The sequence below is a fragment of the Patella vulgata genome, chromosome 7, assembly GCF_932274485.2.
Source record: "Patella vulgata chromosome 7, xgPatVulg1.2, whole genome shotgun sequence".
Taxonomy (NCBI): Eukaryota; Metazoa; Mollusca; class Gastropoda; family Patellidae; genus Patella; species Patella vulgata.
The window spans coordinates 38,867,336-38,892,707 of NC_065885.2; the positions used below are offsets into that span (position 1 = coordinate 38,867,336).

The 25,372-nt window shown below is 34.1% G+C and overlaps 1 protein-coding gene across 3 annotated transcripts in view; it reads left to right on the plus strand.

Moving 5' to 3' along the window:
* The first annotated feature begins 713 nt into the window (after positions 1–713).
* Positions 714–25,372, plus strand: part of LOC126828470 (polyamine-transporting ATPase 13A3) — an 82,790-nt gene continuing 58,131 nt past the window's right edge. Inside the window, exons 1-6 of one of the 3 annotated variants that reach the window (XM_050558206.2) lie at positions 714–795; positions 7,640–7,725; positions 15,960–16,127; positions 21,126–21,184; positions 21,787–21,868; positions 23,149–23,234. In XM_050558206.2, coding sequence (XP_050414163.1) covers positions 765–795; positions 7,640–7,725; positions 15,960–16,127; positions 21,126–21,184; positions 21,787–21,868; positions 23,149–23,234 — 512 coding nt within the window. In that variant the 5' untranslated portion in view covers positions 714–764. Of the gene's footprint in view, positions 796–7,140; positions 7,191–7,357; positions 7,424–7,639; positions 7,726–15,959; positions 16,128–21,125; positions 21,185–21,786; positions 21,869–23,148; positions 23,235–25,372 lie in introns of those variants that run through there. The other 2 variants (XM_050558204.2, XM_050558207.1) reach the window with 2 other exon arrangements.

Here is a 25,372-nt window from a genome sequence, read left to right on the forward strand (position 1 = left end):
GGCCCCAAATATTCTACAGTTTCTGTAGCGCACATCCTATAGTTTTTCCTACAGATTTATGGCAAAATTTATTGCATTTTCTGTAGGAAATTCTATAGTTATGTATAGGAATGAATACTGTAGTATTCGGTAGTTTTTAGCACAAAGGCTATAGAAAACTGAAGGATTACTCAACTGACTCGAGGATACAATTTAGTTCTATAGAAAACTATAGCAGCACCAATGAATCTGTAGGTTTATTTTTTTTTCCAATAGTTTCTTACAGTATTTTATAGAATTCTATAGGAAATTACACTTGGAAAATATTCATCTACCAATCCTACACAAAACTATAGTACATGTTTTTGAATCTATAGTCATGTAATCAAAAATACAGAATGAATTCGTTTTCCTGCAGTATTCTATAGCATTCTATAGAATCCCACAAACTTCTATAGAAACCTGTACTTTTTCTATAGGACTTTTTCATAAGGGGCAAGGGTCGCCTGTCCAACTTCGTGGGGTTTCTCCCGGTCCTCCCACTGCTAAAACCCCTACGCGCAAGCGAATTATTGAAATAAAATTGAACCATATGTAAGTCCCGAAATGACCTAGTTGTGCCGATTGGACGTTAAACCCCATCTCTCTCTCTTTCTCTCTCTCTAATGTTTTTGGGAATGAAGTCAGTCAATAGTCACGTGTGCCGTTACTATAAATAACTTCTCAATCCAAAGAACAAGCATGGCGGATTGTATTAGCTGACATAGGTTACTGAGAGAGGAAAGATGCATTCCTTGGATAACCCCGACGAGATGGGTAGGTATATACTCTGTTGGGTTTAATGTGTTGTTTGGTTCACACTTTGTTTTAAACACAGATTAAACGAGATCAAACTAGCGACATTTGACCATAGTATTATCTATAGGGCCTATAATAATATTAATAATAATAGTGGAATCATTCATCATGATCCAGAGAGCAATCTACTTTTTCAATGGGAGATTTCAATTTACTCATTTCTTACGACTAAACTGGTTGATTAAAATCTATTTCAGAATCGAATATTCTCATCATAAATTCTAGGCTATATAATAAATCAGTTTTCTCTTGTCATTCATAGTTTTCTTCATAATTAATAGGCCTATAGTAGGCTATTTATAGACTACTACTATACCGTAGTTATAATAATGTAAACAAGCCAGTGACCACATCATAGACTTATAAGCTACGAGAACCTAGCTAAAAATGTTGAGATGTACTGATGTGTTTGTTTTTAGCTACGATTGGGTGCCTTTAGTTTCACCTGGCAAACTTTATTCCACTGCATGTGATGTAACATCTTACATAAGTTAAGTTCATACTATTATAATAGGACTTATTAAACAAATGCAGCCCAATCTAGTGAAACAAATTTCGTTCATCTGCAAATATTGTCAATAAAGTGAATTAAGTTTTGTTTTTATTAAAATTGATACAGACATACATACATAATTACGGTGAATTACATGATTAATCTTGCACAACTCATATCACGTTAGTACTATGATTGTCTATTGTACACGACATAAAAATTAGCCCCATCTTCATGACACAAAAATGTCAAATGTTAACTGCCGGGTAAAGCTAGCGATTATTGCTTTGATTTAAAAGAGTTGGTTTGTACCCGTGTCGGGTAGGATTATATATGGTTAGTAGTTAATATGTGTCAGAAATGTTATGAATAACAATAATCAGTCGTTGTTTTGAAGAAAAAATTGGTGGGTTTGCTTATTGAAAGCCCAGTCTGATCTGCATCAGAATTTGCCAGGTGGATTTATTAGTATTTATATAGGGTTGAGAGATAAGGTTTCTTTTATCTACTCATGCCCTCTGTTGAAACCAGTCTTTTGTAATTCACAGAATCTTTCTTTATGTCTTGTTTTCTTAGATTGTATTATAATAAACATGACCTTATATAGGGGCCTATGTTAGCAGGGCTGTCGGTAATTTTTCACGGTTGATTAGCAGCACTGCTAATCAAAAAGTCCAATTTTGCCAAATTTGATTAGCAAATTTAAAAATTGATTAGCAGTTTTTCAGTTTCAACATAAAACACCTAAATAACAAGATATTACTTTAGTTCATAATAAATATGATTAGATTCCATTCTTACTAATCTTAGATTTTTTTAGGACTGCCACAAGTACTTGTGACAGTTTGTGAATGTGATGTAGACATTTAGTTAGGTCTTATGTCTGAAGCCAATTCTAAACAGTGACTTCCGAAGCCCCAATCATTTTAATTGTTATTTTTTGTACGTTAGAAATCTTCGTTAGAAAACAATTTCGTCTGCTTTTTATCGTGTATTGCCTTTCTTGTTCAATCGGGCGCACCTCGATTGACTAGACACACGTGATATTTTACGGGAATTTTTACTTTGATTTATCATTTTACAATACGTTAACATTTATTTTTTTATATTTTATTTACAATACGTAGAGGATACACTGGATTTATTTCTTTCAAAATATCATATAATTACTTGATGTCTCGCAACGTGAGTGGTACTACTTGATTCCCTGTTTCCGGTTTAATAGTCCCTATTCATAGAGTTATGTCCCTGTATTATATAGTACCGTATAATGAATTGTGTCTGGGTAGTTCGAGAAGAAAATGTCACACGGAGAATTCAGTTTTGTTTATAAAATTTTATTCAACATTTTATACTCGTTGAAATTGTTGAGAAAGCTTTCTAGTCTTCAAATGTGGATTATCCTTGTGTCAATATCCAAAATGACAGGCATATTAATGATTCGCAGTTACTGCGAATCAAAAACTTTAGATTTTAATTTTTGATTAGCAACGGACAAAATATGTATCGCAAATTGCACTGCGATACTGGTTGTCGGCAGCCCTGTATGTTAGGATAGCTTTTACTATCCTTTGTTGATATGTCATATAGGGTGAGTCTAGGATAATTTTGAATATAAACCATATATTTTAAATATATTAGTAAGTGCTAGAGCATGGCTCTATGCGAAACAAAACCGACAAGACAAACTGCACAGTTATTGCAAGAAATAAACAAAAAATATCAAATCAAGTCAGTGGACCCGAGGTGCTATACCGTCCACTGCTTTACAGTCATGGGCCTGTGATAATACAGGCTTAACTCAAAGATACATTATGTAAGATTTAGATTAAGAGCTGGCCATTCTTACTATAATAGTTCGAAAATAGATAATGCAAAATGAATTTATTGAAAATTTCATTCAAATTGCTCCATTGCGAGCGAATTAAGATATTAAGATATGTGTGCACTAATTGCATCCACCGCACTGGTTATTTAAAGCTTAGCCTTGCTTCACCATTTTTAGATTAAATCAAAATATAGCTGAACTGTTTTAATCTACTTAATATCGGAGATATCCGATGACATTGAGAGTTGATTCTGGTTTTGTCATGTTAATAAAAGTCTATAAATTGATAGTATACATAACATTTCAAGCCTTAAGAATGCATTTGCGAGTGAACCAAGCAGGGACCGGATGGTGGGTGACTGATTTTCACCATTTTTATATGCCCACATTGAAATGTGGTCGTATATTGTCGTTGCCCACATCGGTCCGTCCGTCTGTCCGTTCGGCATCCGATTTACTTTAAATTTATACACAGTGTTTAAGGTCATGAGACGAAGAATCCTTTTGATTTTCAACGATATCCGATAATTACTGCCAGAGTTATGGCCCTTGAACACTTTGAAATATCTTTGTGGACGCTCTAAAGGCTAAAGTTAATATCCGATTGACGTTAAATTTATACACAGTGTTTAAGGTCATGAGACGAAGAATCTCAAGAATCCTATTGATTTTCAACGATATCCGATAATTAATGCCAGAGTTATGGCCCTTGATCACTTTTAAATATCTTAAGGTCGTGAATTAAAGAAGCCCAGTGATTTTCAATGATTTCCGATGATTACTACCAGAGTTATGACCCTTGATCACTTTGAAAAATCTTGTGGATGGCTCTAGAGACCAAAGTTATCATCCGATTGATAAACAGAGTTAAAAGTCTTGAGACGAACAAGTATATTGAACAGCTAAATCCATGATATTAAATGTTTTGTATACTAAATGTCAGCATGGGGCAGAACTAAAAGCCAAACAATTTCTTATGATTACGGATAATTACTTAATGAGTTGTTAACCTTAATCAAATTTTAGTGTTTTATAAATGTTTCATTACCGACACTAGAAAAAATATGCGAAACTCTTCTTGACTGCTCGGACGACTTAGCTGCTGTGGGCGTATGTTTCGTTGCCTGGCAAACCCACTGGCACAATATTAGATCAATCAAAGCATTTTTAGAGTATAGAAAACACTTTGAAATTTTAAGACTGAAAAAAGCCCCAAAATCGTCAATTTCACGCCATTTTTCAATTAAGGGGCACAACTAAACTACGGAGAGTAGATTAATGAAACTTTATAGTGTAGCAGATATGGGTAGTGACTAGTGAACATATATTTTGAAAGTTTGGTATAGGGACTTAGTGCTGAAAGGTACCAAAATAGCTCAATTTAGGTATATCATTTTATTTTAAATCTATATCTCACCCACTGCTGATTGAAAAGGCAATGATGTATGGTTGACATTTCATAAAATATTGCAATATAGTGATTATATCGGGAAATTTTCCAGGAATATCACCCAGCTCTAGTATTTAGTAGTATTGAGGACAGTTTTGGGTGTTCATCGTTGTGTTTTATTAGCCATTAGCTTTTTAATGAAATTGTAAGGAATATGTGTACACTCCAATGTATAACATAACTTGTACATGTAATCCAACCAAAGATAACAAAAGTATTTTCATCAAACAAAAAACCCAGGTATCATTTAATCTTGTGTGTCTAGCACTAATTTCTTTCACATTCGTTTAATATCAAATCTTTGTTTAAAAATTTGTAAAAATCATTTAAATTCACCCCAAATCATCTTACTTATACTTGTGTACATTTTAAAGCTGACTGATTAATTTTTATACGCCCTCATGGAAATGTGGTATCACAAAGCCATCTTTACAGAATCTTACGTTTTGTAAGTGTAAAAACTTACTTCTTCAGAGAGTACAGATTTAAAGTTTTTACACTTACGAAACGTTAGATTCTATAAAGATGGTTTTGTGATACCCAAGACTTTGTTTTTAACCACTCCTACTACTGGTGTCACCGTATCAAGTTTATTATGACTTGGATCCCATCTAAGTTTAGGGGGGTTGGATGGCTGAATGGTTAGCGTGCGCGCGCTGTATCATAAAGTCTGTCATTGAGTCGACTGGCGTGGTTTCGAATCCCCGGTTGTACGTGGCAAGGAGTAGGGTCGCCTGTCCAACCTAGTGGGTTTTCTCTGGGTCCTCCGGTTTCCTCCCACTGCTAAAGACCCCTACGCGCAAGCGAATTATGTAAATAAAATTAAACCATATGTTAGTCCCGAAATGACCTAGTTTGTGTCGAGTGGACGTTAAACCCCATTTCTCTCTCTCGATCTAAGTTTATGTTATTCAAATGGTTTTGGATTCCTCTCTCTTATATTTATTTGGATTCACATGGAATTTGGACATATATTATAGCCCTCGACCCCGTCCGTCCGTTGTCCACAATTTCGGTTATCGCTGTTGATGTAAGCACCGCATTCGACACAGTTCATCATCAGCTTCTCCTGGACATTCTTGAAACATCCTTTGGTGTTGGCAGTAAGGCCAAAGAATGGATAGCTTCATATCTCAATGACGGGAACTTTGAAGTCAATATTTCATGACTCCTGCTCCGATGTAATTAACATCAATTTCTCTGTGCCGCAGTGTAGCATAAATGGTCCCGTTCTGTTTACATGCTATATGCAAGTACACTGCAATATTGTACCTAATAGGATATGCTGATGACCATAACGTGTATGCCAGTTGGAAAGCTTCTGACTCATCTGCTGAACTAGCAACTCTATCCTGTCTTACATCCGCTATGGACAATGTCAAAAGTTGGATGCAAGAAAATCGCTTGAAGATGAATGACAAATCGGAATTTATCATGTGTGGAAGCACTTGCCTTCTGCCGATTTGCCTCACAACCAAAGTGAAAGTCAGTGATAACATGGTGACCCGTTTGAATAGTCTCAAAGTGCTAGGGGTTACTTTTGATCAGAATGTAACCCTTAAATCTCATATCTCCCTCAAATCTCGACATGCAGCCCTAGCATTATTTAATCTCAGAAAATTGAGACCGTTTCTAAACAAGCTAGCCTGCCTCAAACTAGTAAATGCTCTAGTGTTTTCGCATATTGACTATTGTAACTGTCTCTATGTCAATCTCACAGCCTCTACCTTATATACTTCCTCTTCAAAGAGTCCAAAACACGGCTGCCAAAATGATACTTGGTGTATCTAAATACTCCAGCTGAACTGCTGCACTTTAAAGAACTCAACATCCTACCAGTAAAAGTATGAGCTGAATTCAAGCTGGCCCCATCTTTATAAGCATACATTTCTGGAATAAATTAATCTCTGCTAAACGTGATTTAACTGCCATTGTCCTATATTGTGTACTAGATGTATATGTTTTATGTTCTTTAATATTTGTGTGTACATGTATTGTAAAGCGACTTTGAATGCTGATGTGCAGCAGTAACGAGCACTATACCAAAGTCCGATCTTGGTTCCCCTTAGAACCCAGATCAAACCCAAATTTTATAAACTTAAACTATAACATCGAATTAGAGGTTAAAACCTCTTTAAGTAGGCTACATGCTGTAAAAAAGAAAGGATAAGAAATATTTTAGAGAAATTTGATCAAATATTTGGAAGATTGTCAAAGTTGGTCATTCAAATTATGTAGCCTACCTGGGGAAAAGTGTATAATGTGTCCTTGAACCAGTCCATTAAACAACTGCAAGCCTGAGTGAATTTGTACTGTAGGGTTGATACCTTCATTGTACAATGTGGTTGTGTACAGGTAGAGTAGTACATAAAATTCATTTAAACGACACTAAGCCTTGTGGAACAAAAAGGAAAATAATACACATGGAGTAAAAAATCGTTCAAGTTGTGATAGATGTTTTTGATATCCAATTTACATAATCTTTTGTTCTACACGTTTATTCTTTCGACATATTGTTAACAGAATCATATCTAAGTATATAATTGTAATGGGTTGTAAAACAAGTAAAGTAAGACGTGCAGGTAAGATTGACAAATAAACCATAATACAATCAGTCTTGTCAGTTTTTGACATGTATTTAATGGTTTTTTTTTAAAAACACAATTGATGCTTGTACAGGAAAGTTTAATTTTTTGATTTGTTTGTGTGTATATAATTAGTTTTATTTGAATATCAGTATGATTTGTGAAAATGAGTTGATCCGCTCTAGGTCATTAACACTGAATAGTTATGAAAGTGAAGCAGAGCTGGAAATGTGGGAGTAATTTTTGTTTAATAATTGTTTACATGTGGGACATGGGCTTTTAATTGTTGATTTGGTTTAGTGGATTTATTAATTAAATATATTTTCTAGTGGGAGTAATTATTATTCAGAATTAAAATTCATTATTTGCTTGTGGGTTCGTGGGCTTTTAATTGATGAATTGGTTTTGTGGATCTATTAATTTAATATATTTTTTAACCTTGACAGATGCGGAGCTAAAAATTGGGACTTCGGGCCCCCCTCCCATGGATCCAGATAAATATTATGTGAATGCTGGAGAAGAGGACCAAATGGTAAGTACATGTACATGTTGGCCTATAGTATTTTACCCTATTTTATCATAAATAAAACAAGGATAAATCTCATCATTATTGTTCACTGGATGATATTTCTAGCAGGTTTTTCATGCAGGGTTTTATATGCATACTTTCTCCAACAAAAGAATGCTCATTATAAGATAAATTATATTTAACATATATTTTATGTGTCAGTTAAAATAGTGGAGACTGATAAGATGATGACAGCTTATATTTGCAAATCAACAAGGCCATGTCATTTATTGCTTCAGCCAGTAGGTCAAGCGAGACCTTGAGCTTTCATTATCATTGCATTTTGATAAGGGATTTAGCAGGTGGTGGGTTATATTTTGTTAAAATTTCCCATGGTAAAATATCACGACAAAACCAATATTTGTATTTTGTAGTAATTGATATTATTATAATACATCTGTTCAATGGTTATGGTAGTTTTAATACATCAAAATCAGTGCTGGCACAATATATCGTTGAATCAATGTATCGTGATTCACTTTCTCATGATTCGTGTATTGAATTGCGAGAGACAGAATCGATATATCACGATTCTTTTTTGTGTTTTTTTGACTGATCAACAAAATGGTGAATATCTTCGAAGAAGCGCCCCAAAGGCATGGTTGGTCTCGTCACAATTCTAATCATACATTATTGTTGACATCATAAACATTAGAAAAGTGGATTCCTTTGTTTGCTTCAATTTTGCTTGTTTATAAAGTCACATGACACATGTCTCTTATCACTTGATGTTATTTCCATGGAAATAAGTAGACACCAGTTAAAAGAGTGCTCATGTCGACAGCGACTAGTTGCAGGTAGTTGAAGTGATTTGCAGAAAGTTTAACATTGGCAAATGGCTTTAACTGATTGGAACTACAGTAGTTGCTTTGAGTTGTAAGAGGCGCTCAGGTCAACATTTTTCAGTTGAAGCCAGTTGTTCCAAGTTGTCAAAATGTCAGTTGTTCTCAGTTGTAAGATCAACAAAAGTCCCCCTTTACAACCCTTAATTCTATTCCCAACCAACTACCTGAATCATTAATATTTATGATACATTTCCAAAGAAATACCAGCATCCAGTTGTCTAATGGGGTTGCAAACTAGCATCTTGCACTGAATAATGAATCCAGCAACATAATATGGCATGGCCAGACAGTCGATATTTTGATAGTCTGTTTTCGTTCCTGATAAGTTGTTTTACCCATATGCGGTAACTCATGTTGACCGCCCCGAACAATTTAGCTGCTGTGGGCGTATGTTTCGTTGCCTGGCAGCCTAACTTTTATACATTTCACCGATGTGGTTACTTGTATAGTTAAATTTTACTTCAATATGCTTACATTCATATTTCTTGTAACATATAGCAGATCATGACTCATGCTGGCATTACACAATGATTTCTCTGGGTTATATTCCTGATTGTTTTCAAATATAAGTGAAGTCTGTGTCACTACTGGCCTAGGACTATACAGCGCAGTGGACGTTAACGGCTAGCCCCTGGATCCATTCACTTTATTTGAATTGTTCGTTTGTTTGTGATTTTCTGCGTATTGTGTCTTGTCCATATAATTGTTTTTGTGTAAATTATGTGTGGTGCAGTCCCCCTGCACTTACTATTAGGGTCCAATTTAAGCATGGACAGTCACATTAACAGCTTGTTAGTAGAAACATCTAGTGCCAATATTAAAAAAAAATTAACTTGTACAAAATACCACAGCTCGAATTGTTACCAGATCATCAAAATACTCTCTTATTACTCTTGTTCTGAAATCACTTCATTGGCTGCCAAAAGTCTGTCTTTGACGTATCATTGTGTGAATAGCCGAATATACCTTCATCAATTGTGTTGCTCAAGGTGGAAATTAAAATGCATCTGAACTGTGGAACAATCTACCAGAGATCATTAAATCATCTCAAACTCTTTCTTGTTTTAAAGCAAGACTTAAAACTCATCTTGTTATCAGAATTAATTAAATTAATTTAATTATATGCGCAGTGAACATGCCTCTGTACATGGAGTATGTGTGCTATACAAATGTATATATTATTATTCTTATTCATCTGGCTGAAGTTAGATTTGTACTCCAGCTGTTCATTTTCCCGGCTTTTCCACAAATAAAATGTGGTTTAGTAGCCTGTTATCCAAAAGAAACTACAATAGCATATTCCTGAAGCAATGGCCCGAGAAATACCTCTCTGGCCATTGCTGAATTCACTTCTAATACTTAAGTTTTTGAGGGAGTGTGTCTATATTCTTCCTGTTCAATCAAATCTCAACTTAAAAGAGCTAAATCGCTAACATTTGGGACCTAGAAATTGAGCCAAATGGACTGCAACGCATATGATAATGTAATCTGATTGTATATACACTGATTTACATTCAGTTATTTCCGTTTTGACTCTAATTTCAAATCAGTTATGTCCAGCGAAATACGGCACGAGTCTCAACCGAATAGAAATTTCTAGCGTCTGGTTATTCCAGTCTATTGCGTAGGCTCTCCAGATACATTATGGCATCGCCGTTTGACATGAGTTGTGGAATATGTCTAGCCTCGTTCTTTCTGGTCACTTGTTACAAACGATGCTGAAACGCACTATGGTATAAAATGTTTATTTTGTCTTAAATATTGGATATCAGAAGCAACATCAATGTTGATTTGAATTGAAAAACAATTTGTGTTTTCAATATGTAAGACTTTGGGTGATATTGAGTTAGAGACTTTAGGAATAGCTACTTAACAGCCCTTTGTTTAATCTGGGGCCTTCCCTAAAACTTTGGACAGTGATTTAAGGTATTAAAAACGGTGAAAGTATTGTTTGCCTGCAAACAGTATTGTTTACATGTAGCGGTTTTGATAGCCTCGTTTGCCACACAATTAGTTTTTCTGTAATATTCTGCTATATATGACCGATGTCTAGGTCATATGTTATTTTATTATTTTTCAATTCTGTTTTAAATTTCAAATCTATATTTTAATTTTCATTAATGCTTAGTTAGTCATTAGAGGCAGGCAGCAATTAACCTGTCAGTCAAATTATGACAGGCTGGCAACTAAAGTGGTTGATCTGTTAAGTCTCATCTAACTATTGTTTTAAATGCCTTAAGTCTTAATTCTTCAATAATTATATGTTTATGTCAACACTTTCTAAGTAACTGATTTGTATAAATAAACAAATGTATGTTAGATGATTATTAGTTGGAGAGACCAGCTTAGGGAACCTATATACTAGTTGGAGGTCCGATACATAGGAAATTATAAGTTGTTAAATTGTTGCTGTTAATTATTTGCTCCTGAAATAAAGTGTTGAAGATCCATTCCAAGAATCTGTATTCATTTCTGATATTGGGAGAACACGTGTCGACGAGCTACATTCCCTGAAAGTCGAACGATGTTATATGCACTGGTTAATTGAGCGTAATAAATTTCGTGAATCATGATGATGATGTAACTTTATGTAAACATATTTGGAGGTCTGTTTAAACCTGAATGATATTGTTACGCAGTTCGGTATTGATTGTTAATTGGACTATTGACCAGTCATAATTTGGAACAGAAAATTGCTTTCATTACGGCAATGTTGAATGGGATTAGGTCTAATAAAATGAAACACATGTTTTTGTCTTTTTGGAAAATATCACTTGATTCGTTTGTCAAGTATAGACAGATGTATATGACTACTATATTAGTATAAAATACATGATTTAGTTTTTCCGATTTGCTGTTCAAAAATTCATCGTCCTTCTACTAGATCATGAGATTATATTGCCTTTCAAACTTCATTGTTTCAAAACCGTAACAGTGTAATTGTGAGCTCAGTTTTCATGATTAGATACTTATTAGACATATAGATACCGGTAGATAGACAGATAGATAGATAGATAGATGATTAGATAGATACTAAGATAGTAGATAGTAAAGTATAGCGATATTTTTTAATTTGAAATACTTATTGGTAATAAGTGTTTGTAATTTTGATAATGGAACATTATTTAAACGTGAATTTTTTGATGAAAGTATATAATGCGTTTATATTTATTTGTTTACTTCTATTTCTATTATGGCTTGTTCTTAATGGAACTGGAACCCACGTTAATTTGGTTTCCAGTGCCCTGTTACACTTTTCAGTTTGTAAATAAAGCGGGTTTTTTTTTTTCGTCATTTTTGTTGAAAATCGTTATTTTTGGACAAAAAATGGAGATTATTTGCTACTATACAGTCGAGTGTCACCCAATTTTTTTTCTTGATCTTAACACTATAGATCATTGCCTTTTCAGTCAGCATTCCAAAAAAATTCTTATATCCACAGGGGGTGAGATATAGATAGAATAAAATGACATACCTAAACTGAGCTATTTTGATACCTTGCAGCACTAAGTCCCTATACCAAAAACCTCTCGATGAATGTCCATCAAACCTTTAAAATGTATACCCACTAACCATATCTGCTACCCTATAAGATGTATACCCACTAACCATATCTGCTACCCTATAAAGTTTCATTAATCTACTCGCTGTAGTTTAGTTGTACTCCATAATTGAAAAATGTGTAGCACAGTGGTCCTTAAGACAATATTGGGTCTTTGAAAAATTGTTGCTTCACTCTTTCTATAGAGTCAAATCACACGTACTTAATGAATGTGAATGATATAATTTATATATAAAAAAACAGTGATATTTTGGTAAAATCCTAACCATTGACAAAATAGCCATCAAATTCTGTATGTTTATTGACCTACGGTTGGTAGACCAAATAAGGTAATGTTCTCCCCCCCTGCTCTTGAGAAATGGAGAGGTTTATTCCATATTTGGGATGGAAGTTAACGTCAAGGCTAATCTAAGACGTGCAGAATTTAGGGGGTTATAAAAGAGGGTGTTGAGCGAGACTGGTCAGAGCTCACCCAGGTATTCCAAACAGCTATTATTTATTGAGAACGAGGAACCTTCAAAGTCATTCCATTTAGTTGTAGGGATCATTTAACCTGTAGTGTTATATATTACGATCATGAATAAACAAACACAACAAGGAAAGAAGTCTGATAGTACTACAAATGGCCTGAAAATGATGATTTTTTTTAAAATTTCAAATTTTTTTCTACACTCTAAAAATGGTTCGATTGATCTAAAATTGTTGCAGAGGGGTTACCTATCATACATAAAAAAAATGGTGAAAATCAGTCACCCACCATGTGCTGGTCCCTGCATGGTTCTCTCGCAAACACATTCTTAATCAAGATATATTCATTCAAAAGAATAAATTTAATGTTATCATCTTAGTTTTATCTGTATTTTGACACCTCACTGGACTGACTTCTATTGTTTTGAGGTGTGTATATTTAGTGGTATAGTGGGGGATTATTTTATTTTCACATGGTAGATTTCCCCCTGCTTTTGGTGATATTGTTTCTTGAAGTGCTTGAAATAACCACTATGTTGATTACCGGTACTATTAGGATTCCTAGACTTCATTCTGAACAATGTATGTCTGCACTAAAAGTCAGGAATATGCTGGGCATTAACTTGAACTTTGCAAGTCTTTCTTGAGGCCCGAAATGTTATATGAAATATTAATTAGACATTTATTAACAAAACAAAACCATAATTAACTCTAGATGGCATTGGATACTTAAGATTTTAACTAGATTAGAACGGTTCTCCATTTAAAAATTTAATTTAAACATTGGAAAGCGAGGCTAAGTTTTGAAATTACCAGTGCTCTGGTTATCACAATACACACATCTTGTCAAAACTACGAACAGTGATAACTTGTCTCAGAATGAAGTAATTTGAATGAAATTTTCAATATTTTCATTTTACATTATCTATTTTTGATCTATTATAGCAAGAACAGTCAGCTGTTTATCTAAATCTTACATAATGTATCTTTAAAAGAATGAATATTGTTAAATTAATAATATGTACATAAACACTGAGTCCCATTTTGATGGGCAGTCACAGTTAATTAAGCCTGATGAGCTATTGTTAGTAGGGGGGTTGGATGGCTGAATGGTTAGTGTGCGCGCGCTGTATCATAAAGTCTGTCATTGAGTCGACTGGCGTGGTTTCGAATCCCCGGTTGTACGTGGCAAGGAGTAGGGTCGCCTGTCCAACCTCGTGGGTTTTCTCCGGGTCCTCCGGTTTCCTCCCACTGCTAAAGACCCCTACGCGCAAGCGAATTATGTAAATAAAATTAAACCATACGTTAGTCCCGAAATGACCTAGTTTGTGTCGAGTGGACGTTAAACCCCATTTCTCTCTCTCTCTCTATTGTTAGTATCTTGGTCTAGTTTCTTTTGAACATGCACTAGTGCTTTCACTATCTATTATGATTCTCTTTTATTATTAATGTATTCTAAAAATAATTGACACAGTGTATTTGACAAGGTCGATAAGATTTGGCTATACAATTATTTATTCAGCATATAATTTATATTGTTCAAATATTAGGGGTCACATTACGAATGCGCAGAGGCTAGTTAAAAATAATTTTAGACTTGTGCGAAGTGCAAACTACATGTAATGTCAATATGTAGATCCTATTTTAAAAAATCATATAACAGTCTTAAACATGCATTATGCTTATTACAAGTCTTTCTTTAGGCCTGAAATGTTATCTAAATTATCAATTAGACATTGATTAACTTATAATAAACTCTCGATGTCAAGGCTAGCCTTCGATGTTGGCTGGATTAGATTCCTATATGCCGCTAACGGCTATTGATAATTAAATCAGAAAAAGTGGATAATCGAGACTATGCTGTTTATATTAACGATTTTAGTAATGATGACCGAGACTATGCAAAAATTTCACCCGTTTCTTTCTCGGCTTATAGTGGATCAATTTCACTGAAATTTTCAGCAAATTACCTTTACACTATCTAGTTTTTAACTATTATAGCGAGAACTGCCATCTCTTTATCTTATCTCCCATAATGTATCTTTAAGTTTGTTGGTACAGAAAATTAGGACACCCCATTTCATTTCATGTACTCACTGAGTAGTGTTAATTTAATGGAGCCATGATGGCTCAGTGAGTAAGACACTGGTGCACTAACCAGAAGATCCAGGGTTCAGCAAATACTGATATGTGCCGATAACTCAATTTACTGCTGATACATATGTTGTGAGCGATGATCGACTCATATCTATGTTTCCTGGGATATTCCAGCGTGGTTTCCCCTTGTCAAGATGAAGGGTCTTGCTAAGTATAGAGTCTTAATCACTCAGATGGTAAAGAAAAACAAGGTCCCATGTACACATTGGAATGTACATAAAAGTATCCTTGACATTTCGAATTTAAAATAAGAGTAGGCCGTAGTATCGCTGTCTGCACAAATTTTTTCTCATATAGCTCACTGCAATGGCATATCACTGTTTTTATTAGTCCAATTGGTGCATAAAAGTAGGAGGGTAAACCCCAATTCATTTATTTATACATTTTTGTATGCCCCTGTCTGTCCGAACACTCGATAATCATGTATATCGGAACGTAACTGCCTGGATGATGGCCCCTGATTGTTCGAAAAAATAAAGTTTTTAAACTTTTGGACCCTCTAGAAATCACAATTTGTATTTAATTTTATACACCGTTTAAATATATCATCGTTACATCTGAGTGAAGGTTGAGTTCAAATTTCGTAAAAATCCAACCGAAACTGCTGGACAAAATGGCCGCTCCTTGTACGCAAATAGTCTAAAATTATGTAATACCAGAAGTCACAATTTTTATTCAATTTTGATAAAACTTGAAATGTATGATTATATCAGAAAGATCTTGGTTCCTCTGGATAATCACGCATATTGTTTAAATATATCACCATTCCACCATGATGAAGGTTAAATTTGAATTTCAGGAAAATCAAAAATGAAACTTCCCGACAAAATTGTGTAAAAGTATGTTATACGAAGGTTGTGGACCCTCATCCAATTTTGATGAAATGTGTATTTTACACATAGAATAGTTTTGTTTAAACAGATTCAAAATATAATTTTAAAAGTAGAATTCTTTGATTTTTGTGACTTTGGAATGTTTACTATTTATTTGATGCATTGTGCTTATTTCATTGAGGTAATTAGAAAGGATTTGGCACGTTTTTTTACCAAGTGGAACTGGATGTGGTTCTTTATTAGAAAATAATTCTTTAATTTGTAAATGTCAAGTGTTTTGTTTTTTAAACTTGTCTCTGATTTCTCATTAAGATAGTTTATATTTTTTTACAGGAAATAACTGGTTACAAATTAAATAGACTAAAGCAAATCATTACATGGTTCTTCATCATCCTGACATTAGGTCTGCTGAAATTATTCTTCTACTGGTTACCTCACATCTTTTTACAATGTACACATGACAAATGCACCTTGTCTGAAGCTCAAGCAGTACTATTAACGGTAAGTCTTAATTTTATTATAAGTAAATTATTTTGTCATTAGCTATAATTAATAAAGTCAATTATTTTGTAATTAGCTGTAGTAAATTATTTGGTAATTGATAAAGGAAGTATGATAAAAGCATTCATGTTAACAATGCAGCAATAATAACTTGAAGAGGCAATAAACTAATTTGCTGTCATTAACTTTAATTCAATTCAAGTATGTGCTAACACTGCTGCCTGGGCAATATTTCCCTCATAAGCTAGTCTTCATTATGTAGGACTTGATTTTTAAAAAAATGGACAAAGATTGTAATTTTCAATACGCCCACATTTTCATATTGTCGTTGGCCCTGTCCGTACGTCGACAATTTGTTTGTGGACGCTCTACAGGTCACAATTCTTATCCGATTTTGATGAAACTTGAAATATAGGTTTATCTCTAAAAGATCTCGGTTCCTTTCGATATCAGCATGTATCGTATCAAAACTTCATGGATTATGGCCCCTGATTGTATGAAAAATCAAGTTTTTAGCTTGTGGACACTCTATAGAGGTCACAATTTTCATCTAATTTTGATGAAACTTGAAATGCTTGTTTATAACCCAAAGATCTTGGATCCTTTTGATATTTGCACATATCAGATCGTAATTTCCTGAATTATGGCCCCTGATTGTACGAAAAAATTTTTTTTAGCTTGTGGTTCCTCTAGAGGTCACAATTATTATCTGATTTAAAAAAATGTTCGAATATATCACCGTTACACCCTAATGACAGTTGAGTTCGAATTTCGTGAAAATCGTTCAAAAACTGCCAGAAAAAATGGCCACCCCTCGTAAGCAAGCCCTCGTACGCAAATAGTATAAAAGTATGTAATACCAAGGTTGTGGACTCACTAGAAGTTACAATTTTTATTTGATTTTAATGAAACTTAGAATATATCTTTATATCCCAAATACCTCAGTCCATTTCGATATTCGCGCATCTCAGACCATAACTTCCTGGAATATAGCCCCTGATTGTACAAAATATATCTTCTTTATTTTTTAGCTTGTTCTCTATCCATCTCTTGCACAATGTGGGAGTATCTTGCCTGGCAACCGCTGGGACTATCAAAAATAAACAAATATGCAAATGTCCCTTGAATTTACGCACATGCTTTAAAAATCTGTTTCTTGTAGCTTTCATCAATAAACTACGATGTACCTTGTACATTGATTAATAATTACTCAACACAGATCATAGGTCAGTTTTCAAACATGAGGCTAAGCAGACAGTTTTATGATTGGATTGAACCCACTTGAAATCAGATGAAAGATCTATAGTGCAATGTTTAAGATGACACCCAGAACTTACTGACAGTGTTAATCAGAGATACTGATAAAAGTAAAAAATGTCAAAATCTATTACATTGTACTGTTAAGGATCAATTATTTTTTATTCAGTAAATGTAATCCCAAATATCTCTTATCAAATTTAATTAGAACATTGTCTGATATTGATCATGATTAAACTTCAAGTTGGCTAAAAATAAAATGTGCATCGCCTTCCATAATAATTCAAAACAGCTGGAAATTTGTAAATATAGGTTGAATTCATGTAAATTTAGAAACATTCAGTTTGCTGTTAAGATAAAGGAAAGAAAGAGATTTTGCTTTATCATTTAAGCACTGATCATGTTTGTATAAAGTGGAGGTGAGAGGGAAGGGGGAACACATCTGGATTTGTTTGGACACCAGATCATCATAAACTATATAATAAAAGAGCTATTGATAATTTTTTTGGTTAGATACCAGGTTTGTTTCTATTTTGAGTGTTGCTTAAATGCTTAGCAGATGTCAGTACATTCAGAACAGTTTTATAAAGATATTTTACAATATATCTATTTAATTTCTTGTGTACTTCAAATAGTTTATAAGATCAGTATTTATTAACAAATGTCTATTAGGTGAATGTTTAAACTTGATTTAGATGTTCATTAGGTGAATGTCTTGACGGAGTTCAATGATTAACATTTCGAGCTGAAGCTAAGCCAAGCTAATCGATTTCATTTGTCGATGTTTTGGGACAAGATAATCTTGAGTCTATCTGATAGAAAGTGATGAAACTTAGTGAAAAAAATAAATGTGCGATTGATTAATATGTGTCATCTATTTATTTTGCAATTTCGGTGGGGGACATCAGCCTCACTGTTGGCTTGTTTCAATAGAGTTCTACCCTTAACCCAATGAACATTTCTTGTGAGTTCAGTTGTGAGATTGATAAAAAACACATACAGGAAACCATTGAACAATCATCAAATGACGGACGAAAGTGATGACAAAAAATTAAGATGATGAATGTATTCTGTAGAGTGTTCAAAAGAAATTGTGGGCTATGGATCTTAAGTGACTTTAATGGCTAAACTCTTCAGACAATTAATAATAATAATAATAATAATAATAATGAAGTTTTATATAGCGTCTTCTCCATGTTGACACATGCTCAAAACGCTTTTTGTAATGGCTCTACTGGTAAAACTGTTGAAACAGGAAAGTCTTTAGTGCGGATTTAAATTGATTAAAAGTTTGTTGATTCTTGATCTGTTGTGGAAGTGCGTTCCATAATCTAGGACCAGCTGAACTGAAAGACCTATACCCATATGACTTCAAATTATATCTTGGAACAACTAGTGACTGTTTATTTTGAGAGCGAAGTGATCTAATAGGGTTGTAGTCATATAAGAGTTCAGATAAGTATTGAGGAGCTGCATTATTGCGACATTTATACACTAATGTTAGTATTTTGTATTTGACTCGCGCCTCAGCAGGTAACCAATGTAAAGAAGCCAGCACATTCTGGATGTGATCAAACTTATGTGTCCTTGTTACTATTCGGGCTGCAGTATTAAGAACCTTTTGGATCTTGGCTAGAAATGCTTGTGGGATTCCATAGAGTAAACTATTACAATAATCAATCCTTGATAAAATAAGTGATCTCACAAGTAGTTTACAAGCGTCAGCAGTGAGATAGTTTCTGATGTTGCATATACAGCGTAGATGATAGTAGCATGTACGGCATACCATATCAACCTGAGCGTCCATTGTCAGAGAAGGATCAAATATCACTCCAAGGTTTCGAACATTTTTGGAGAAATTTATTTCTGAATTACCAATGGTGATTTTAAGATCAGGTAGTAACTTGAGTTGTTGTGATGAACCTACTAAAAGAGCCTCTGTTTTATCGTCGTTCAATTTTAGTTTGTTCGCTTTCATCCACTGTTTAACTGCCAGCGAACAGTCAGTAGTTTTTTGTAAGGCATTTCTGATTAGCATAGGACTAGACACACCAATGAGTTGAGTATCATCGGCGTAAGAGTAGTGCCTCTGATCATAGCCATCGATCACAGACCCTAGAGCGGTTGTATAAAGAACAAAGAAAATAGGTCCTAAAACACTGCCTTGCGGTACGCCACAGTCAAGTTTAAACGGTAGAGATTTAGCCTCACCAAGTAGAACTGTTTGATGTCTATTACTAAGATATCATGTGATCCATAAAAGCGGTGTACCGGAAATCCAAAACTGATTTTTAAGTCTATTGTATAGAATCTGATGGTCCACAGTGTCGAACGCTGCAGATAAATCCAAAAGAGTCAAAGATGCTACGTTCCCTGTATCCACTGCACACTGTAGGTCGTTGAGGACCCTCAACACAATGGTCTCAGTGCCATGTTGGGGTCTGTAAGCAGACTGAAACTTATCCAACAACTCATATTTCGAGATATGGGATTGAAGACGGAGATTTACAGCTCTTTCCACAATTGTACATACAATTAATTTTACACTGTGTCTGTTCCTTTAATTACTTTAATATTCTATAAGCTTATAAATTAAATGGTTAGATTATAGAATTATAAGCAAAGCTAATATAAAGACTGATATACTTGATATTGTAATGTTTGATAAATGTCATTTTAAATAAAAACGGAATGACATAGTATGCCTGCTGAGCATAATAAATTATTAATATTATATCATGACAAATTTTTATGAACAAATTCTTTTTCCATTCTGCGTTTGATGTTGTATGTATGCCATAATAAACACAAACAAGTGAATTAGTCAAAGAATTATCTCATTTGTCTTTTTTATACGCCCACATTTTCATGTGGACGTATTATGCCGTCGCCCCTGTCCGTCCGTCCCTCCACAATTGTTTGTGGACACTCTACAGGTCACAATTATTATCCGATTTTGACGAAACTTGAAATATAGGTTTATCTCCAAAATATCTCGGCTGCTTTCGATATTGGCATGTATCGGATCGAAACTTCATGGATTATGGCCCCTGTTTGTACGAAAAATCACGTTTTTAGCTTGTGGACATTATAGAGGTCACAATTTTTATCCGATTTTGTTGAAACTTGAAATGTAAGTTTATAACCCAAAGATCTTGGTATCCTTTCGATATTCGCCCATATCGGACCGTAACTTCCTGAATTATGGCCCCTGATTGTATGAAAAATCATGTTTTAGGACTCATTAGAGGTCATAATTTTTATCCGATTTAAAAAAACCTATTATTATATTACCGTTCCACCCTAAGGACAGTTGAGTTTGAATTTTGTGAAAATCGCCCCAAAATTGACAGTCAAAATGGCCGCCGTTCGTTCTCAAATAGCGTAAAAATATGGTATATCAAGGTTGTGGACACTATAGAGGTCACAATTTTTATCCAATTTTGTTGAAACTTGAAATGTAAGTAAAAATTAGCGTAAAAATATGGTATATCAAGGTTGTGGACCCTATAGAGGTCACAATTTTTATCCGATTTTGTTGAAACTTGAAATTTGTGCATATCGGACTGTAACTTCCTGAATTATGGTCCCTGATTGTACGAAAAATCGCTTTCTTTTTAGCTTGTTCTCTATCCATCTCGCGAAAATGTGGGCGTATCCTGCCTGGCAGCCGCTGGTTTTTTTTCACATGATAAATATAATGTATGTTACATTATATTCAATATTTGTTTCTCATTTCAGAATTATTATGCTCAGTATTTTGTGTCAACTGTTGAAACTGCTACCAGAGATGGAACAAGGTAAAATAAATACCAATCTCTTTCAAAATAAAATTTTGCACATATATTGCAAGACATTCTTGCACAATTTGATATTTTTGATTTGATAAAATCATGTACCGGTAATATGAAACCGAGTTAAGGAATGTAAAAAATGCACCTTTTTTTATATTAGATGGTGATTAACACAAACACATATGTTCAACAGGACAAGGATATAATTTATAATCAGACTGACTTACTCATTCCATATTGCATTTATTTTATGCTTTTACTTTGGAAGGAGTCCATTCTAGTTTGAGGATGAAGTGAAAAATATAGTGAAGCATACTAGAGCTTAAACTTGGCTGCATCACTTAAAAAATCGCTGTAATCCTTTGGTGATTATTAAATGTCTGAGATATGTTATTTGACAATATGTAAACCCCCCTTAGATTTTAAATTGCAAGCAATTATTTTCATAAAACTTGTTAAATAGGTTAAAAATATGGAAATGTTCTGATTCACTTTGTAATATTTAAAATTGATCTGATGTGTATTAGATTTGTGGTTATACAATTGTGTTGAGTTGAGTGTAGCATGGTTGTAATGTACATTTATAATTAAATTGAATATGATTTCAGGGTTCGTCTACTACCAACCAAAACTAAATATTTATATAAGAAAGGTCAGTCACAGCCTGTTATTACTTACCAAGAATCATTGGTAGGTACACATATACATGTATACTCTTCAAAAAAAGTAGGGGATATTCAGAAACAATACGAAACTGCAGAAATGCACTGTTGTTTTTATTAGAGGTAACCAGTGTATGTTAATAACAGGCCAATTGCCTACACATAAACATAAACAATTCATATAGGCGGCTTATCTGACGGCCCCATTTCACTCGCAAAGAGATACACTGTCAGAAGTGAAAATGGACGTTTTTGATTTTTTTCTTAATAATGAGTAATTGCTCTACCAATCCTCAGATATTCAGCAATTCATCGGGTCATGCTCCTAATCAACCGTCCAATCACGATTTGGGGCAATCTGACCCACTCCTCTAGCAGAGCCAAGCCAAGGCCAATTCTTGCAGTGTTGTCCGTTGACGTCGACGAACACGTCTCCTGATCAAATTAAACGTAACACACTAAAGCAAAGATACGCTAAACAGTAAATCTTACGCAAAAACCAACAGGAAAGCAAATATGGATAGGATAAACCAGCATGCGGCAGTTTTCATCAACCCTTCCTTGAAGTGTCAAATTTGACAATGAACCCCTCCCACGTGTATGGCGCTATTGCATGTCGCACGTGCAGCTCAGTGGTTCTGTTGGGGCGATAAGTTCTTCATCTGTGAACATACTCTCAAAGCATGTCAAGTGTCCATGACTATTTATCATATCACAACCTGCATAGGTATTTGCATTTCAATATCCCCTACTTTTTTTGAAGAGTGTATATACATCTAACTATCCCTTCCCTGCCTATAGATGTGTAAGTATAGATATTATATTTACTTAAGAACAGTAAGATAACACAAATCTGACTGTAATGGAAGTTGCTGATCTCACCCACTGAAAGGAAATAATGTTAGAATATTTTTATAGGTTTATTTTAATCAGGTTTTTTATCGGTTATTCTACTTGTACTATAAATCTAAAATACCAAATACTATGCTTTTCACACCTTATTTCGCTTTAAAATGTACTCAAATTGATTATTTAACTTTTAATTAAGAAATTAAAATATAAATGGTAGATAATCCCCAGGTATGGATTCGATCGGGTTAAAAAGATGCCCATCAAATGATTTTAGCAAGAATCACATCTGTGATGCTGGCTTGTTTTGACAGTATCCTATATATCATCTGCTGCAGATGCCAAATGGGGACAAAATTTCAATTCGACATATCTTTGTAAATATTGAACCGAATTGAACCATTTTTGGCTGATATTCCTTTCTTTTAATTTAATGTAATTAATTTTGATTGTTTTTAGAAAGATGAAAATCTTATGCATTACTTTATAAGTATGAAAGTTAAGTACATCTGGGATGGAGAAAGAAATGAATTTATTAAATTACGGTAAATATAAGCTATTATTAAATACTCTTATACACTGGATTGCAATTAAAGCCACTGATCGCTATTTATTTTTTTCTGGACAACAATATTTGATTTGGTCAAAGCATGGCACTATTAAAATGGGTTCGTCCATCAGTCTGTCTGCCTGACCGTCCATCCGTCACACCTTTTGGGACACAATAACTCTCCTTCTAATTGTGCTAGAATGTTCAAACTTGGTGTAGGTGTTTATTAGGTCAATGCTTTGATTGAGTTCGAAGATGAGCACTTTCTGCTTAGGGTAAGCAGAGATAAGCAATTTGATTGGTTGATGCTTTGGCACACGATAACTTTAGTTCTAATTAAGTGAGAGTGATGAAATTTGGTGTATAGTTTTATTGCATCAATACCTTGATTACATTCGATAATGAGCATTTCTGCTCAGGTTAAGCAGAGCGATAAGCAATTTGATTGGTTGAGACTTTGGAACACAATAATTCTCATTCTAATTTAGCTAGAATGTTCACACTTGGCATAGATGTTTATTAGGTAAATACCATGATGGAGTTCAAAGATGAGAATTTTTCTGCTTAGGGTAAGCAGAAATAAGCAATTTGATTGGTTGATGCTTTGGGATGCAATAACTTTAGTTCAAATTAAGTGAGAGGGAGGAAACTTGGTGTATAGTTTTATCACATCAATACCTTGACTAAGTTCGATAATGAGCATTTTCTGCTCAGGGTAAACAGAGCATTAAGCAATTTATTATGTTGAGACTTTGGAACACAATAACTCTCCTTCTAATTGAGGTAGAATGTTCAAACTTGGTGTAAACGTTCATTGGTTGAATGCCTTGATGGAGTTTGGTGATAAACATTGCCTGCTTACTGTAAGCAGAGATAAGCAATCTGATTTTTTGATGCTTTGGGGCACGATAACTTTGGTTATAAATAAGTTAGAGTGAATCATTACCATGACTAAGTTTGATAATGAGAATTTTCTGCTTAGGCTAAGGAGTGATAAACAATTTGATTGGTCAAGACTTTGGAACGTACAACTCTGCTTTTAATTGAGGTAGAATGTTTAAACTTGATGTAGATGTTCATTAGATGAATGTCTTGACTGATTTCAATAATTAACATTTCAAGCTAAAGCTAAGCAGAGCTAAGCAATTTCATTGGGACAAGATAACTTTGATTCTGATAGAGAGTGATGACACTTAGTGTATAGTTGATAATCATTTTGATTGCTTGATACTTTGAAAAAAAATAAATGTGCGATTACTTAATATGTGTCATCTATTTATTTTGGGATTTCGGCGGGGGACATTAGCCTCACTGTTGGCTTGTTTAACATGTTTAACAGATAATATATTAACAGAACTAGGTGCTTTAGATTCAATCTGATTAAAAAGAAACCCATCAAAAGATTCTGTCCAACAGTTATTGAGGGAGCTGGGTTGATTGTATCCTTTTCCAGAGAATGCCCAACTATTTGTAAATACTAAATGAAATCTAACCATTTTTAGAATGATATTCCTTTTAAAGATACATTAGTTAAGAGTTTAATAAAGAGTTGGCCATTCTTTCTATAATAATTCAAAAATAGATGATAAAAAAAGAAAATATTGAAAATTTCAATCAAATTACTTTATTCTGTACAAAGTTGTCACTGTTGGAAGTTTGGACTAGAAATAGGCATCAACTGTCTCCGCAGGGTCTCCGAGAATTGCTGATCGTTTGATTGACAGACGATAACTCCACCCACATATTCTTGATTATCAAGTAACATTCTCATTGGCTACAGTATTCTCGTTTAGCTGGCCTGTCATTGGCAGTCTTAGATAGTGACGACAGTAAGAACAGTAAATGTTAGCTTGGTCAGCCATGTATTGATTTAATTATTAAATGGATGACTGTTTATATCCAAGCTGTATTCAAGCCATCTGAGGGTAATATTTTAGTTTGAAAGGAATTCAAAATCCTTTAAATGACGATGACGATCAATGGTTTTATTGAAATCTATAACTATTAATTGATTATTTTGATAACTGAATCGTTATATAGAATTGATAAACTTAAGACCAAGACTACTTCATTAAAAGATTTCCATAATACTAATAAATGTCCTCAGGCTCCCCAGCTTGTATCTTTAATTGC